The sequence below is a fragment of the Rhamphochromis longiceps genome, linkage group LG4 (genome assembly GCF_057381845.1).
Source record: "Rhamphochromis longiceps isolate RC_006_pf linkage group LG4, R_longiceps_female_GT1.1, whole genome shotgun sequence".
Classification (NCBI taxonomy): Eukaryota; Metazoa; Chordata; class Actinopteri; order Cichliformes; family Cichlidae; genus Rhamphochromis; species Rhamphochromis longiceps.
Window position 1 is genome coordinate 11589536 of NC_140560.1, and position 14452 is coordinate 11603987.

The 14452-nt window shown below is 43.9% G+C and overlaps 2 protein-coding genes across 3 annotated transcripts in view; both read right to left on the reverse strand.

Moving 5' to 3' along the window:
- Window positions 1-13: 13 nt before the first annotated feature.
- ccdc134 (coiled-coil domain containing 134) lies at window positions 14-8637 on the reverse strand. 2 transcript variants are annotated; one of them, XM_085403290.1, is made up of 7 exons: window positions 8503-8637; window positions 4993-5126; window positions 4713-4834; window positions 4065-4149; window positions 3588-3769; window positions 1625-1696; window positions 14-1386 (listed from the first exon to the last, which is right to left on the reverse strand). In XM_085403290.1, the coding sequence occupies exons 2-7, from the start codon at window positions 5093-5095 to the stop codon at window positions 1261-1263; spliced, it is 690 nt and encodes a 229-aa protein (XP_085259416.1). In that variant the 5' UTR covers window positions 5096-5126; window positions 8503-8637; the 3' UTR covers window positions 14-1260. The 2 variants fall into 2 exon arrangements, with proteins under 2 accessions (XP_085259416.1, XP_085259417.1); XM_085403291.1 differs by having other exon boundaries at window positions 4993-5123; window positions 8503-8634.
- Window positions 8504-14452, reverse strand: part of mei1 (meiotic double-stranded break formation protein 1) — a 64923-nt gene continuing 58974 nt past the window's right edge. Inside the window, exons 31-32 of the mRNA XM_085403286.1 lie at window positions 10961-11076; window positions 8504-10489 (exon numbers count right to left, since the gene is read on the reverse strand). Coding sequence (XP_085259412.1) covers window positions 10444-10489; window positions 10961-11076 — 162 coding nt within the window. The 3' untranslated portion in view covers window positions 8504-10443. The remainder of the gene's footprint in view (window positions 10490-10960; window positions 11077-14452) is intronic.

Sequence of the window (14452 nt, forward strand, 5' to 3'; positions counted from 1 at the left end):
GAACTACCGGAGCTTTTTCTGTAATTTTATTTTTATTATTTATTTTGTACTTTCACTGGTCCAGCCGTTTAAGGTCAAAGAGGGCTGTGCGTGGCCCACAATGTAAAATGAGATTGACATCCCTACAGTATGAAGCCACATGAAGTACAAATATATTATATATATAATTTTCTTCCTTATGTATCAGAGTCACTTTATTTCATTACACGTGTTAACAAAATGGCTTGTTCATTCTGCAGCAATGATATTTTTCTCTGAATATACATATAGTTTTCATAACAGTCATTATTACTATATGAAAATTACATCAGTCTCAATTGTGTAGCTCTGAATCCACAAAACGTGTCAATTTAAAAAGGGGAAAAATATGGGAAAAAAGGTTAAAGACGAGGGACTGCTAGATGAATGGTCACATGTTGTATTTCAGGTTGACAGGATAAAAATAATGTGAAGGCTCATTAAGGCAGAAAAAACTATATGGTCAATTAAAAAAAAATCTCAAATGAGTCCCTCAGATGGAAATAAAATAGCAGACATAAAAATGAACCCATGGTAATCTTTATCATTACGCCATCCTTCAGGCAAACGCAACATAATGATGTGTCCTTATTAATTCTGAGCAGCAGTGGGAATGTAAATCTGCCTATTCACAAACATCCTTTGAGAAATTCAACAGCTCTTAGAAATAATGAAAGATAATATTCAATTAGCGGTCGAGCCCAACCCAACCATAAACACGCCACATTTTCAAAAGGTCAAATTTGGCAATTGCACCTACTTGAAGCGTATGGGATTTTAGATACATTAAACCGAGACCAGACACAGTACAGCGGGGGCTTCGCAAAGTTTTGAAGAAAAACGATTAGACTAAAATTAATTAATATCCCAAAGTTCAGTTACATAAGCTTCAAGTTATCAAAAATGAGTTTGCCTTAACTTCATCTCCAGAGAGTTATTTCTCTTGTTATTTTTTCCTTCCCCCCCAAATTCTAAAGAACTGCTGACTTACAGCAGCTCAGGCTTTTCTCAGATCTGGACGAACCCCCTCCTCCACTTTACATTTTTGTGTCACATTGAGGTTTTCTCTCTCTCTCGAGCACCTGGCTTTTGTACAAGTGACGGCAGCTTTTTGTTTTTCTTCACTGTCACCAGAGTCTACAAGTCAAGCCACCCCTTGTGGACTGCGAGTGTACGCGCCTTCTCATCTCCTCCTCCTCTTCCTCCCTCTCCTCTGCTCTTCGCGCTCGATGAGGTGTAGCGCTATAGCTCGTTGCGAGAGCGGGATATGCGAGGGCCTTTCCTGATCTCTTTCCTCTTCTCCTCCTTCCTCCTCCTCTTCTCCTCCTCCCTCAGGATCTTCTGGAAAGCCTCGGCTGTGTGAAGCACCTGCGGCAGATAAGAAAGGGTGCGGGGAGATCAAAGTCGCGATGTGATAGAGGCTGTGTTTTCTTAGAGAATTTCTACGAAAAACAAAGCAAAGATCTGCATGTGTTTCTACTCCTGCTGGTTGCAAAGGTGTACCCAGAGAGTCTCCGGGGTATTAAGAAAGCTGTTACCAGGTATCAGGCTAGAATAATAATGGATGATGGCAAAGTGTAGAACAGCATGTACGCAGCGTACTCACATCATCTCTCTCTGTGCGGTACGGGTTTATAAAGTCTGGGGATTTCTCTGTTATTCCCAGTTCCTGTGACATCTGCAAGGTGAGCAGAATAGGAAAGATGGCAGAGGAAAGAAAAGAGGGGGAGATGATACATAATGCTTGCTTCAAAAAGAGCTAAGAAACGTCACATCACTTATGCTACAGCTAAGAAGCGCTCTGATGCAATTTAAACCACATTCCTTGTGAGTATTAGAGCTCATTCTTCATTATTTACCGCTCATGGAGGTGGATGAAATAGAGACGAGGGAGTCGGAAACCAAGCGTGGGGTTAAGCGAGGGTCGAACGCACACTTTTAGGACGCAAAACTGCTGCTGCTGCTTCGAGCCTCAGAATTAATCCACTTCATAATCCTCTTGGCACATTGCTAAGGTCACAGATTAATCCTGCAGGAGTTTAGTTCATTAACCCGCACATTAAACAAGGAAACACCAGTTAGACGCCTTTGGTCTTTAAAGTTTAAAAGGCCAAATTTCAATTTCTACAGAAATATCTGACACGCTGGCTGACACTGATGACTGATAACTCCACACTTACATGACATGAGATTGCATCACTCTTCAAACCCACCAGGTTTCCAGAGAACTGTCACCCTTTTTTTTAAAGTCATTTTTTCCTGTTTGGTATAGCTAATGATGCACAGATGGCACTTCTGCTGAAAAGATAACCTCTTGTGGTTTATGAGAATGTGCCTTCTGTTTAACGTGTGGCTAAAACTGATCTAGAAGCCACTGAGCAGCCACTTTGAAATGCAGGTGGGCAGTTTGGGCAGTTATTGGGAAGCATTATCTAAATTCATTTAAATTTCAATAGCGAGTGGGAGATAAGAACTGTATTTATAGAACAAAACAAATCTGGGGGAAAAAACCCCCTCGATATTTGAGTATTGTTTTCCAAAATAAAAGGTTCTTTCCACCCTTCCATCCCTTGCCATTTACCCAGGCCCACCTCCCTCTCACCGGCCACTTCCTCCAGCTCTTCTGGGGTGACACCGAGGCGTTTCCAAGCAACTGGCTCCTTTTTAATGTGGAGGAGTAGTACCTCTATTCTGAGCCCCTCCTGAATGACCGCTCTCCTTATCCAGTCTGTAAGGGAGAGCCCTGACACCTTTTGAGAGAAAGTTCATTTCCACCCCTTCTATCTGCAGTCTCATTCTTTCAGTCGCCACACGGAGCTTGCGGGCACAGGTGAGCGCAGGAACGTAGGTGCTCCGATAAATCGACAGCTTCGCTTTTACGCTCATCTCTCATTTCACCACAGTGAAGCAGACTCAGAGTCTACATCACTGGTGATGCCAAACCGATCTGTCCGTCAAGCTCGCCTTTTGCTCCCACTCGTGAGCAAGACCCTGAGATATTGAACTCCTTCTTTTAGCCAGTGCAGCTTTTTCGCTTCTGGAGATATTAATCTACTACCATCGCACCATTATTGTTGCTTTTGCAAGAATCTATAGATTTCAGAATTCGCTGAGCCTTAAACACGCTGCCAGGGATAAGGCTGGATATTAGGAGCCGAAGAATCACTGTAAACCTCAACTATTCTTTTGCTCTGTGCCAGACACATTTACATCACTGTGCTACGGTTTGTAACGCACTGTTTTCTCGCTGTGTTTTGAATATTTCCATTATATCCTCCTGCAGAGAGATGTTTTCTTTTCTAATCCAAGGCGTGAGCTGAAGCGGCGGTATGCAATCACTGCAAGATCAATCACGCTGAATCTCATGAAACTTAGTGGAGCACTGGCAAAGGAAGAATTAGGTAGTTAGATTTTGATCTGAATCATTTTCTTTCAGCTTTTGCAACAACTCTCAGTCTTCAGCGAGACGTCGACAAATCTCTTCTAAATCCACACGATCGAAATGAGAAAAAGTGAAACCAGAAACATTTTTTTGACACCCTTAATAAAAAGGCTGCGGCAGGTCTTACAAGTGTGAGGACGTGCTGGTGGGCTCCTCCTGTGAAAACCCCCGTCTGGTTACAGAAGTTCAGCCCCCAGCGCAGCAGGCCGCTCCAGTCGGTGTTCCGGTCGTAGTAGTGGTGGACGATACGGGGGAAACGCAATGCCACGTCGCCAAAAAACGCCGTATTCTCCACTACGTGGGAATAAGCTGCAGGACAGAAACAGAATATGAATATGCACATGTATATAGCGCACGGTGAAAATGATGCTTAACAGAACAAAGGGAGGAAAACAGCTCAAGGTTTTACTGGGGGAGCACACTCAGACCGCACTGAAGGGGATAAAGATGGGATGATGAACACCAGGCAGAAGTGGGGTTTTTTTGAGATGGGTAACAGAGCGTAAGACAACCCAGGCAGAGGTGTTGGAGACAGAATCAGTGTGTGAAAAACACTCGAGAGCAAGAGAGAAGGCAACAGCTGAGATTTAAAAGCGAATCAGACCTTCTTTGATCTTATCGTCCATGGGGAAGGGGTCATCGGGCTGCATGTTGGCCGCAACCAAGACCTGTCGGGAGTCCTCCAACACCTTAAGAGAGAAAGAGAGCTCAATCTCCAGGGTTATGTACTCCCATCTACGTGCTACGATTGTTATTCTTATGACATTTTACACACCACCTCCCACAGACGTTACAGTCAACGCGTGATCTGTGTGGACACTGCACAGAATAGATACGCTGGCTCACACACACGCAGACGTATAGAAGTGCTGACAATGTTTTGCAGCCCCCGAAGGTCGACTCTGCTCGTTCTCCTTGAGAGCGATGCAGATACACGCATAGCTGCCCGCTGGGAAATGGAGGCCTACAGTAAAATCACAGCTCCCAGTCTGGTGCAAGTGAATGGCACCTGTAAGCAGCATGAATTCAGATTCAAATGAAAAGCGAGCTCACGCGCTGCTGAATGCGGTGGATTTTAGAGCTTTTGATTCTCTATTGAGCTACAAACGTTCTTATCCTTCAATTTGCTGGAAACACCAGGCAGGTCGAGCTTCAGAGCGCCTGCTCTCTGATGCTAGTGGCCTTGTCTGTGCTTGACTTGCTGCTTCCCAGGCACTATATGATGTCTTACACACACACATACACACTGTACCTTGAAGAGCCCTTTGAGCATGATGTCTATGATCTTGTACTGCTGGTTGATGTCGTTCAGCTCTACTAGATTCTTGAGTGCATTCAGCTGATCTTTCCTCTTGGTCTCAAACAGCCGCTTGTCTGACAGGAGGAGGTCAGGAGGACAAACGCTCTCTACATCAAGAGAGACACACCCGTGAAGATGCTTAAGTTCAACACTTAGTGACTTGCACACACACACACAGACATCAGCGGACAGCATTTGGCGGTAGCTCTGCACGCCGTCAGCAGAAGGATACAGATCTCCAGGTTGGAGTCGTGTCTCGGTCGGTGCGTGTCGGAGTCCGCCGAGCTGAGTGCGGCAGCGGCGAGCGCCAGGACCACTGCACCCACACTCCGCATGGTCAGCAGGGGGTGGCAGAGAGGCACTCTTCTGAAAACAGGGATGATGAGCCATCAGACATTGTTCCACAGCAGAATATTGTCACACAGTCGCCTGATTAGATCCTTTCAGCTTGCCTGACTCGCTACGCTTTCACATGGAGCCAGCAAACACAGCTTTCTTCTCCATTCATTCATTTTTCTCCTTCCAGAGCTACTAGATGGGCTCGTGCTCTCTCGTGTGATACTTGTGGAATATGTGAAATACGGAGACATGTTGGGGATAAGTGGTCAATATAGAACACCAGAGGGTAGCCGGCATTTGAAGAGGGCCTCCATATGTTCCTTTTAAGACACGTCTGATGTCTGGCACTTGCATAATCCCCAGAGGAACTTTTACAGTCTCTGTAGCAGGTGCCCGGTCTGCTCTTGCCCGTCCTCTGCCCTCTCTATTCAAAAGCGGCGGTCTTCTATATCATTCTGATCCTGTCGCAACTGTCCCCGTCCTCCAAGGCTTTTTTCTTTTTTTGGTACGTTTCAAAGGGAGGCATGAAAGTGAGAAGATAAATACAACAGCTAAATATAGGACCTCATCAAAGGAGGATTTGATGCGAGCCAAAAAATAAAGTTTTTTTTTTTTTTAAAGAAAACATTAGCAGAAAACAGAAGTAACTGGAGGCAGGGAGAGGACATGTAGATGAAAAGCTACAAGATATAATTCATGTAATCCATGCATAATTTAGCAGGGGCTCCATCAATGATACTATCAGAGGGATTCAGTGGGGTACAGATAGGATGGAGGGAGAGTAATATTAGGAGAAGCAGCAGGGGGGAAGAGGAGGAGAGGAGGGAGGGGCGTTGGAGCGTTTGGAAGAAGGGGGTGGGGTAGAGGAGTTGGAGACCCTGAGGGAAACAACAGCTTTCCTGGTGAATATTTCATCTACCTTTTGCTAAGGCACAGCGGTGAAACCCAAAGACACACAGATGGGAGAACTAGTGCAAGATAGAGGAGGCGGCTGTGGAATGACAGATAATGAGCACGGGATACTTGATTTCTGCGCTGACTGGATTAATCTTTACAAACCCGGGGTACCTGTTCTCAAATCTCAAGGAACGGGAAAGGGAGCAAATGTTTCAGGGCGTGAATATTAATTTAGACTAAAGTGAGCACCCTTAAGAGAACTTGCTCCAATCAGAACAGGGAAAGAAAGAAACCCCATCTGCTTCTCAACGTTGCCTGTACATCTACGGCACGCTGATAACGCAGACAAACAATGAGCATTTCATACTGACTCATTCTTCTGTTTAACGGCAGCGTCGGTGTATTATTTCCGGAAAAATGAAAGCAGATTTTTTTCCCCCTATTTCATTTTGGCTTTCCCTGCCAGTCTCTGGGGTCATTTATTTTAAAAATAAAACTCAAAAACAACTTTGTTCATACGGAGTCAGCAGAAACCGGCGTTCCTGCAGACAGCTGAGTGAAGACAATGTTCGATTAAGGCCAATTTGTGCATTCTGAGAACATCTTTTGGGTAGCTTCCCAGCTTTCTGAGAAATGCTGCACTAAATATCCTTAAGTGCTGGTTGAAAGCCTCAATATTTCTCGATAACAGCCAGAGACGGGTGGGGGTTCTCTTTCTGGTAGTAGCAGCAGCTTGTCGGGTTATTTGATGTTCCTGTGTGCCTCCTAGCAGGCAGCCATGTAGCTCTGACAGATATTTATGAGGGAAAAGGTTATCACCGTCAATACGCATAACCAGGAGCTGCTGATGTTTCCGCACAGAGGGGCAAAGTGCTGAGGCCGTAAGAAGTGATGTAGGAAGGGCATTAAGGCAGGATCAATCATTTATAATGTGGCACGGGCAGTGCAGAAGTGCATCCATTAACTGTAAACAGGCAACCCTGATTACACAGGATGGGCACGTCACTAATTCCAGGGCACTTGGCTCGGTCCTGAGTGGAACTGAAAGGAGTGTGAAGCACAAAACTATGCAAAAATCATCATCTGCTGACATTAATGTTAACTTTAAGCTCCCCTTAAAAATGATGCTGCTCTGTGAGAGAGAACTTACACAACAGTCATTGCCTGCATCCCTGCACCCCCAGCCTGTCTTACTACAGGAGTAAAACCAGCTGAGGGAGGGAGTTCACCTGGCCATCGCCATCATGTGCTGCTCAAAAGGGATCGTCAGATCCCTGCAGGGGTTCTCATCGGTCTTTAACCAACCCTTTTCTTTTTTTGGTGCACATATAAACAAAATTGATCTCAAAGCAGTGCATGCACTAGAACACTGTTAGGACAACCCAGCTGATCTGCAAAACGCTTTCTTTCATATTCTCCCCTGCTGAGTCCTGGAATGAAGAAACTTCAGGGGAGATGTTCAGCATCCAAGGTGAGAGGCTCGGTTCCGAAGCCGTCTGTCCCTCCGGCACTCGAGCTGGTGAGATGTGTCGGGGAGGTCTGGAGGCAGAGGCAGAGTGGTTCTTGCTGAAGTCGTGTGAGCCCACGTAAATCTCTTGGCTTGGAGCTGCTAGCAACAACCTCTTTGGGGCAAAGAGGCTGAAGTTTGATTTCCTGTGTGGGAGATCCAGGTTCCAGCTTTGTCAGTAAAGTAGGTTACATTATCTAATCACACGTGAAGAAGAACCGCTCTGACTGTATTGTTGAAAACATGTATCCAATTTTCACCAGTGTGATGAAAGATGATAATCTTCAATGAAGGAGGAGAAAGAAGTCCGACCCGCAAACAAGCCTGCTCTGCAGCATTCATTTCAAGAGCCACAGCTGACCCTTGAGGTGAACAGCGCTCCAGAGAGGATGGGAAAAAAGCAAGATGCCTTTCAGACAGCTGGATGTGCAGCAGGAGTGGAGCCCGGTTCCCCTCAGGCTGCCAGCCTGCTGTGGGAGGCTTGAGGTTCAAGGACTGACACATCATCTCTCTCTCTCTCTCTGCTTCCATCCTAGAGGCTCTCCTTCTGTCATCATTCATACAGAGGGACGGACATGCGTAATGGTGATGGTGGATAAAGACTGTCACATGCACCATCAGCTACAGATTGTTTAATTGATTGCATGTCCCCTACCTGACCTGGCTTCCCACAGCTGCACGGCTGTCTGTACCCAACTACTGAGCAACTATTTATATTCTAAACGGAGAATTACACGCTTTTTGTATCTTGGATGCACGGCTACATACAGTGGTATTATACACCAACATCTCAATGATATACAACTATTTATAGAAGACTTCCCAACTAGGGGCTCACTTTTGTAAATTAAGTATTTAAAGTCGACAAATCGATGCCTCCTGTCATCGCAGCTGTACGCTCCGGCGGATCCGCCAGCCAGCCAGCGGCCAGCACAGCAGATCCCCCGGCAGATAGAGCTCTGCTGGACACTACAGCCACCAAACTCGAGGTCCACTCACCGTATTGTAGCGAGAAATGACAGCGCCACAAGGCAGCGATTAGCGAGCGGCGTTTGCTCCAAAGTAAAGAGTGCAGTTGAACCTTCTTTATCTCCGCTCCGAGCGTGAACAAAGACAGAAAAAGAGCTCGGCTCGCCGATGAGGTAGACGGGACAGTGAGTTTGCTCTCCTCTGGATCCTCAGGTGACAACAACGGAGGTGGAGGCGTTCATTTACATGCGGCTCTCGCTGCTCCACTCTGCCAGTGCCACGATCGCACCGGCTGGCTCGTCTTGGACGAATGACAGCGAGCGGGCGCTAAACACGGAGGAGGAGGAGTGCGGTTTCCACACGGAGGAGTTAGAGGGAGACACCGCCAGAACGTGGGGATAAGGGGCTGCGTTCGGTTTATGCTCAGTTTCCCCGGGGATTATGATGCTGTCCAGCCACTCCCGAGGTATTTTATAAAGATGGCAGCAGGGCGGAGTAAGCGAGCATGTTAGGTAGTTTATTTGCAGCTAGGGTTGGCTATGCTAATGAAAACTTGCCTTTCTGGAAGCTGGCTGTGACAGCAATTTAAAAGTCAACTGGACGTCAAAAGGGACTGTGCGATCATATAAGAACCCCACCATTGCCACTTAATGAGCTGCCAGTGAGAAGTAAAGAAACACACTGGAGCTACCCGATGGTACAATGAACGATTGATTTTCTTGCAGTAGCCTAAAGCCTGAGAGCCCATCAGTGGCCATACAGTTCAAAAATAGACCACAGGAGACGTTTTACCCTGCAATTATATCCCACATGGCTCTCAAGCACTTCGCCGACAGCTGCTCTCTGGCAGCTTGTCCACCTCACAACCACTGCCACACACACCAGTGGTCTACAGGGAGTCGTACTCCCATCACCTGACAGCTTTGAGAAGGTGTGGATGGGGTAGAGAAATTCACATTAATGTGGTTAAATCCTGGCAGAAGAAACTCTAGGTGGGAAAGCGAGAGAGTTAATTCCCCGAACAGAGCTGCTCACCTGCAGCTTAGACAGTGTTTTTTTTATTAGCAGTGTCCTGGTCTAAAAAGATTCACTCTCTGCCTGTAATAAGCTGTTTTAACATTTCTCCTTTAACGCCTTCTAATTGGCTGCCCCCGGCAAACAGACGGTCTAGATAAATGCTAAATGGACTTGTTCTTATATAATGCTTTGCGACTCTACTCTAGCACTCAAAGGGCTTGATACAACATGCTTCATTCAGCCATTCACCCCCTTTCATACATGTACTTTTGTCTACGCCCGGTGCTTTCTACCTAACATTCACACATTCATATCCGATGAACGCATCAGAGAGCGACATGGGGTTCAATATGTTGCCCAAGGACACTTAGGAATGCAGACTAGAGACTAGAGCACCCTCTGATAGAACCATCAACCTTTCCATTATTAGATGACCAGCTCTACCAGGCTTCTGTGTTCACAGTCAGAGCTCTGTGCCTGAGATGACCATATTAGGCATATCCTGAGTACTTTTTTAACCGTGAGCACCTGGTTCAAAGGGGTTAATGTATATATGCTTAATATATTTTAAACTTTGGGCATGCTTTATAACAACAATAACTACTATTGTAACATTGCATATATGATGGAAATATGTTAAAGTACAAAAATCATTTTCTTAAGAGGAAAGGTTGATTAGCTTGTCAGTGCTACCACATCAGACAAAAAAGCAGCAACGTTGACCTGTAACAAAAACAAGTGATTTATTGATGCACTTATAATTCAAGATGTTTGTTTTCTTTAACACTGCTGCAAATATGAACTAGCTTCTATGAACAAATGCATGCAGTCAGTCAGATTGCTAGAACGCTGTGAAACTACAGGTTGTATTGTTTTAGGAGCACAACAGAAACAGTCAAACAAACGGATGCAACAAATGAGCAAGGTGAAGAACTTTCAAAATCGATGTCCTGTCTAAAGCACAAAGTCAGACAGGCAGAGGGGCACGTCTCCAACATGTCTGAAGATAAGCGTCAAGGAGCAATGAGCAAAGTGAGAGGGGGCAGTGGGCGTGAAGATGAAAGATAGAACATTTAAATTAAGAAACAAATTGAAACTGCTACCAGCTTTACTGAGCCTGAATGCACTGTGTTTTTAATGAACTACTATTTCCACGTATATGTTGTGTATTTGTTTATTATTAATATTAGCAGAAAAATGTAAGTAGAGTAGAGGGAGTCAGCCAGCATGACAGATGACATGCTGACTATGAATGTACAGTAGAGCGTGTGTTGTTCAACACAGGCATCTATTAAACTGCCAGTGAAAAATCAATGAAGATGCTGATGTTAAAGTACGAGTTTCCTAATGTGCTTTACTGTGTGGGTTACTGCTTTCTGCAGCACTTCCTGCTTACAGAGGCATGTTCAGAGGCTGTTTGTGTTAGCAAAGTTCAACGGTGTGCATGTGTTTCACTTCACGTGAAGGATACAGGACATCGTGGGACTGACTGTGTCTGCAGCTCTCATCGGGCTCTCCGAGTTCCTCTATCATGTTCTTCACTTTCTGCTTGTGTTCCTCTCTGGGTAGAAGGTCTCTGCTCTGGATCTGAATGAACAAAAGAGGAAAAACAAAAAGCTTCCTAGGGTTAGAAGGACCTAACACAAGAACCTTAAGATCTTGAATTTTGAAATCCATGAATCCATCCATTAATTTCTATCATTTAACACTGAGTCATTCCCAAGCCAGCTGAGACCCAGGATTCTTTCCAGCGAGTCCCAGGCCTCCTCCTGGTAGGACATGTTTCGCAATATCTTGCCTCAGAGGTGCTCAGGAGGCATCCTAGTCAGATATCCAACCCACATCAACTAGCTCCTTTTGATGCGGAAGAGCAGGAGTTCTACTCCGAGTCCCACTTGAATTACCAAGCTCCTCACCCTATTTTTAAGGGACAGCTCAGCCAACCTTCAAGGGAAAATCATTGGTTATGGATAGATATTCTGTCCATAAAAACTATGAATGGAGAAGTCCAGGACCAAATGGAAATGAGTCCCACTTATTGCCAGAAATATGAACCAAGCTATCTCTGCAGGTGTACAGGGACCGAATGCCCTGTAACAACAGGCCAAACACCCCATGCTCCCAAAGCACTCCCCACAGGATACCCCAAGGGATGCACAGAAAACCCGAAAACTTCTGAAAACAACATAATATAGATTTTACAGGCATTCCATTATAATTATTTCCTTTTTAAAATTATTATTAGTGGATTCCACTAAAATTGCTTTGGATGAAAGTTTTTAGAATTTTTGCCTCACAGGGATTACTTGCACATAAACAGGAACTCATTATTTGAAACTTTGCCCATGTTACACCTCCAGCATTGTAAAAATATATAAATATGTATGACAGATGATAATGAAAAGCATATTAAGTTTGAAAATCTGTATTTCAGCTGTCATAAGCATATGCACAAGCAGAAAATGTGCATAAAGCAGCAAACAGGACTTCAGTGAAGATGCAGATGTGTACTGTAGGCAACAGGGAACAGTGAAAGTTTGCCACAAACAGCAACAAGAACAGAAATCTGGGAGAAAAATATTCACAATCAACAGAAAACTTTCCAAACATTCAAAGTTTGCAGAGTTTTCCCTGCAGTTATGAGCAACCCCAACACAGAAACAGACTCACGCAGCAAGATTTACTATTCGTCGTTGTTCATGCGGATACAGCCAGAACCTGGCCTGAGCTATAACTGATCAGCTCTCTGCTGAAGCCAAGGTTCAGAGACTTCTCTAAAGATCATTTCAAAGTATGTAAGGGAACCCCGACACGTATGTGAGTGGGGTTTTTTAAAGTCAAAGTCAAATCAGTTTTATTTGGCAGCAGCTGCTGCCAGTGGTGTGTTCAGGATGAGATGGAAGGGAGCTTAAAACAAGGGCTGAAAACTGATAAAAGCAACAGGTGAGGCAGAGGTGGAGCTAATAGGATCAATACAATTGGGAGCATTAAAAAAGGAAAGGAGGAAACAAATAAATTCACTGGGGAATGGAAAAAGCTAACAAGTAAATACTATGCCTGTATGTATTCTTGCTCACTCCTAACACTCTTCAAACATGTCCACAACCAAGGTAAAGTTCAGATTTCTTAATGACCACTTTAAATTAAACTTGAAACCCAACTTGGGATGGAAATGAACCGATTCCCACCCAACCCAAGGGTTTTTGTAATTTTGTGCTAACAACTACTTAATGTATTCTATCAGGCGATTGTTTCCATTAACTGTTTTTACAAAAAGGAAAACAACCTCAAAGAGTTTGGTGCACTATGAAGCACAACCTGAATGATGCAGCACCTTTGCAAGAACTAAAGCATTTGTGTGCTTCAAAGACTTGCACTGAAACATTTAAGACCTATGCAAACCGAAAATAGGACAACTTTATTCTGTGCATAAGTTTTGAGAAACTCCTCATTTCTCTTTTATTTTGGTACAAAAATGGGAAATGGATGCAGTGATTCATTGAAACACGTGAAAACATTTATGTAAATACAGTATATAAGGTAAAAACAGAGTCTGTACGAGTCTAATGAGCTTGAAAGTCAATATTTGGTACGACCTTCATTCTTTAACACAGTCTGATCTCTCTTAGGCAGCTTTCTTGTCATTTCTTTAAGTAGTCTTCATTAATAGGCTTCTTGAAGGATATTCAAAGCTCTTCTTTGGATGTTTCTGCCTTTTTGTTTTGTTCTCTGCTTAATAATGCTGAGGTCCAGACTCTGGGGAGGCCAATCCATGACTGATAGAGTTCCACTGTGTGTTCTTCTATCCAGGTTTGCTTTTATTGCATTAGCAGTGTGTTTGTGATCTTTGTTATGATGCAAAATTAAGCCGTTGGCAGTCAGATGGCATTGCAAGGTGGATCAAAATTTAATGGTGTTTTTTCTGCGTTTATAATTCCATCAATTTTGACAAGATCTCCAACACCACTGGCCAAAATACTACCCCAAACCATGACAGAGCCTCCACTGTACTTAACAGGTGGTTGTAGACACTCACTTTATAGGATTGATGCTCAGTCCAATTTCTTCAGCCTTTTCTTTCTGTTTCTCTTCATTAAGAATGGCTGACAGCCACCCTTCCACTGAGACTATGTCTGATAAGGCTTCAGTGAACTGCAGATGAATCAACTGAAGGTACAGATGCATCTCTGCAGTCCTGTGCCAGGGTCTTTGCTGGATTTTATTCCTCTTGTTTCTTAAAAACACGACTTTCAGACACTGCTCATCTGCTGTAAATTGTTTTTTAAATCTGAAACTTGTTCTTTTGTCCTCCACTTTCACAACTTTTTCAAGGACTTACTGCAAACATTGTGGAGATAAGTTTTCAGCTAATGCCTCTTCGGGAATCATCATGAAAAAAATACTATTTTATTCCTGTCAAACTGTCTTATCTTTGGCATTTTTCATAGATTCAACTAAACAAGTGGAACAAGTTATCTGTTTTTGCAACAGGCTGCTACTAACAAATGGCCTAAAGATACAATTTAAATAGATTCTTTGCAAAGTTGTCTTTTATGTGCAGACACAACACTGGTTCATCCCTTGAGTTTGGTGCTTGAATGATTCATAGATCAGAGTGTTAGGATATAAAAAAACCCAATTAAAACAGTTCTCTGAAAATGGTCAAGTACCAGGACTGGACTGAAAGTGAGTGAAAAAGTAACCAATGTCCAAAGAAAAACTCGAAAGACCTTCAGAAAGCCTGGAGACTATTGCTCTAGAGCACTTTGAAACATTAGAGAAAGCGAAATACAAAGAAATCAGGTGGCTCAAGATTTCGGTGCACTCCTTTATTTTGAAGACCTATTCATTAGAAATCTGTATTTAGGACTACTTGGGAACCAGGTAGACTGAAAAATGTTGACTGGAAACAACAAACCAGGGAATGGAAGCTTGCAAACAGAAAAGGTGATATCTGCTGACT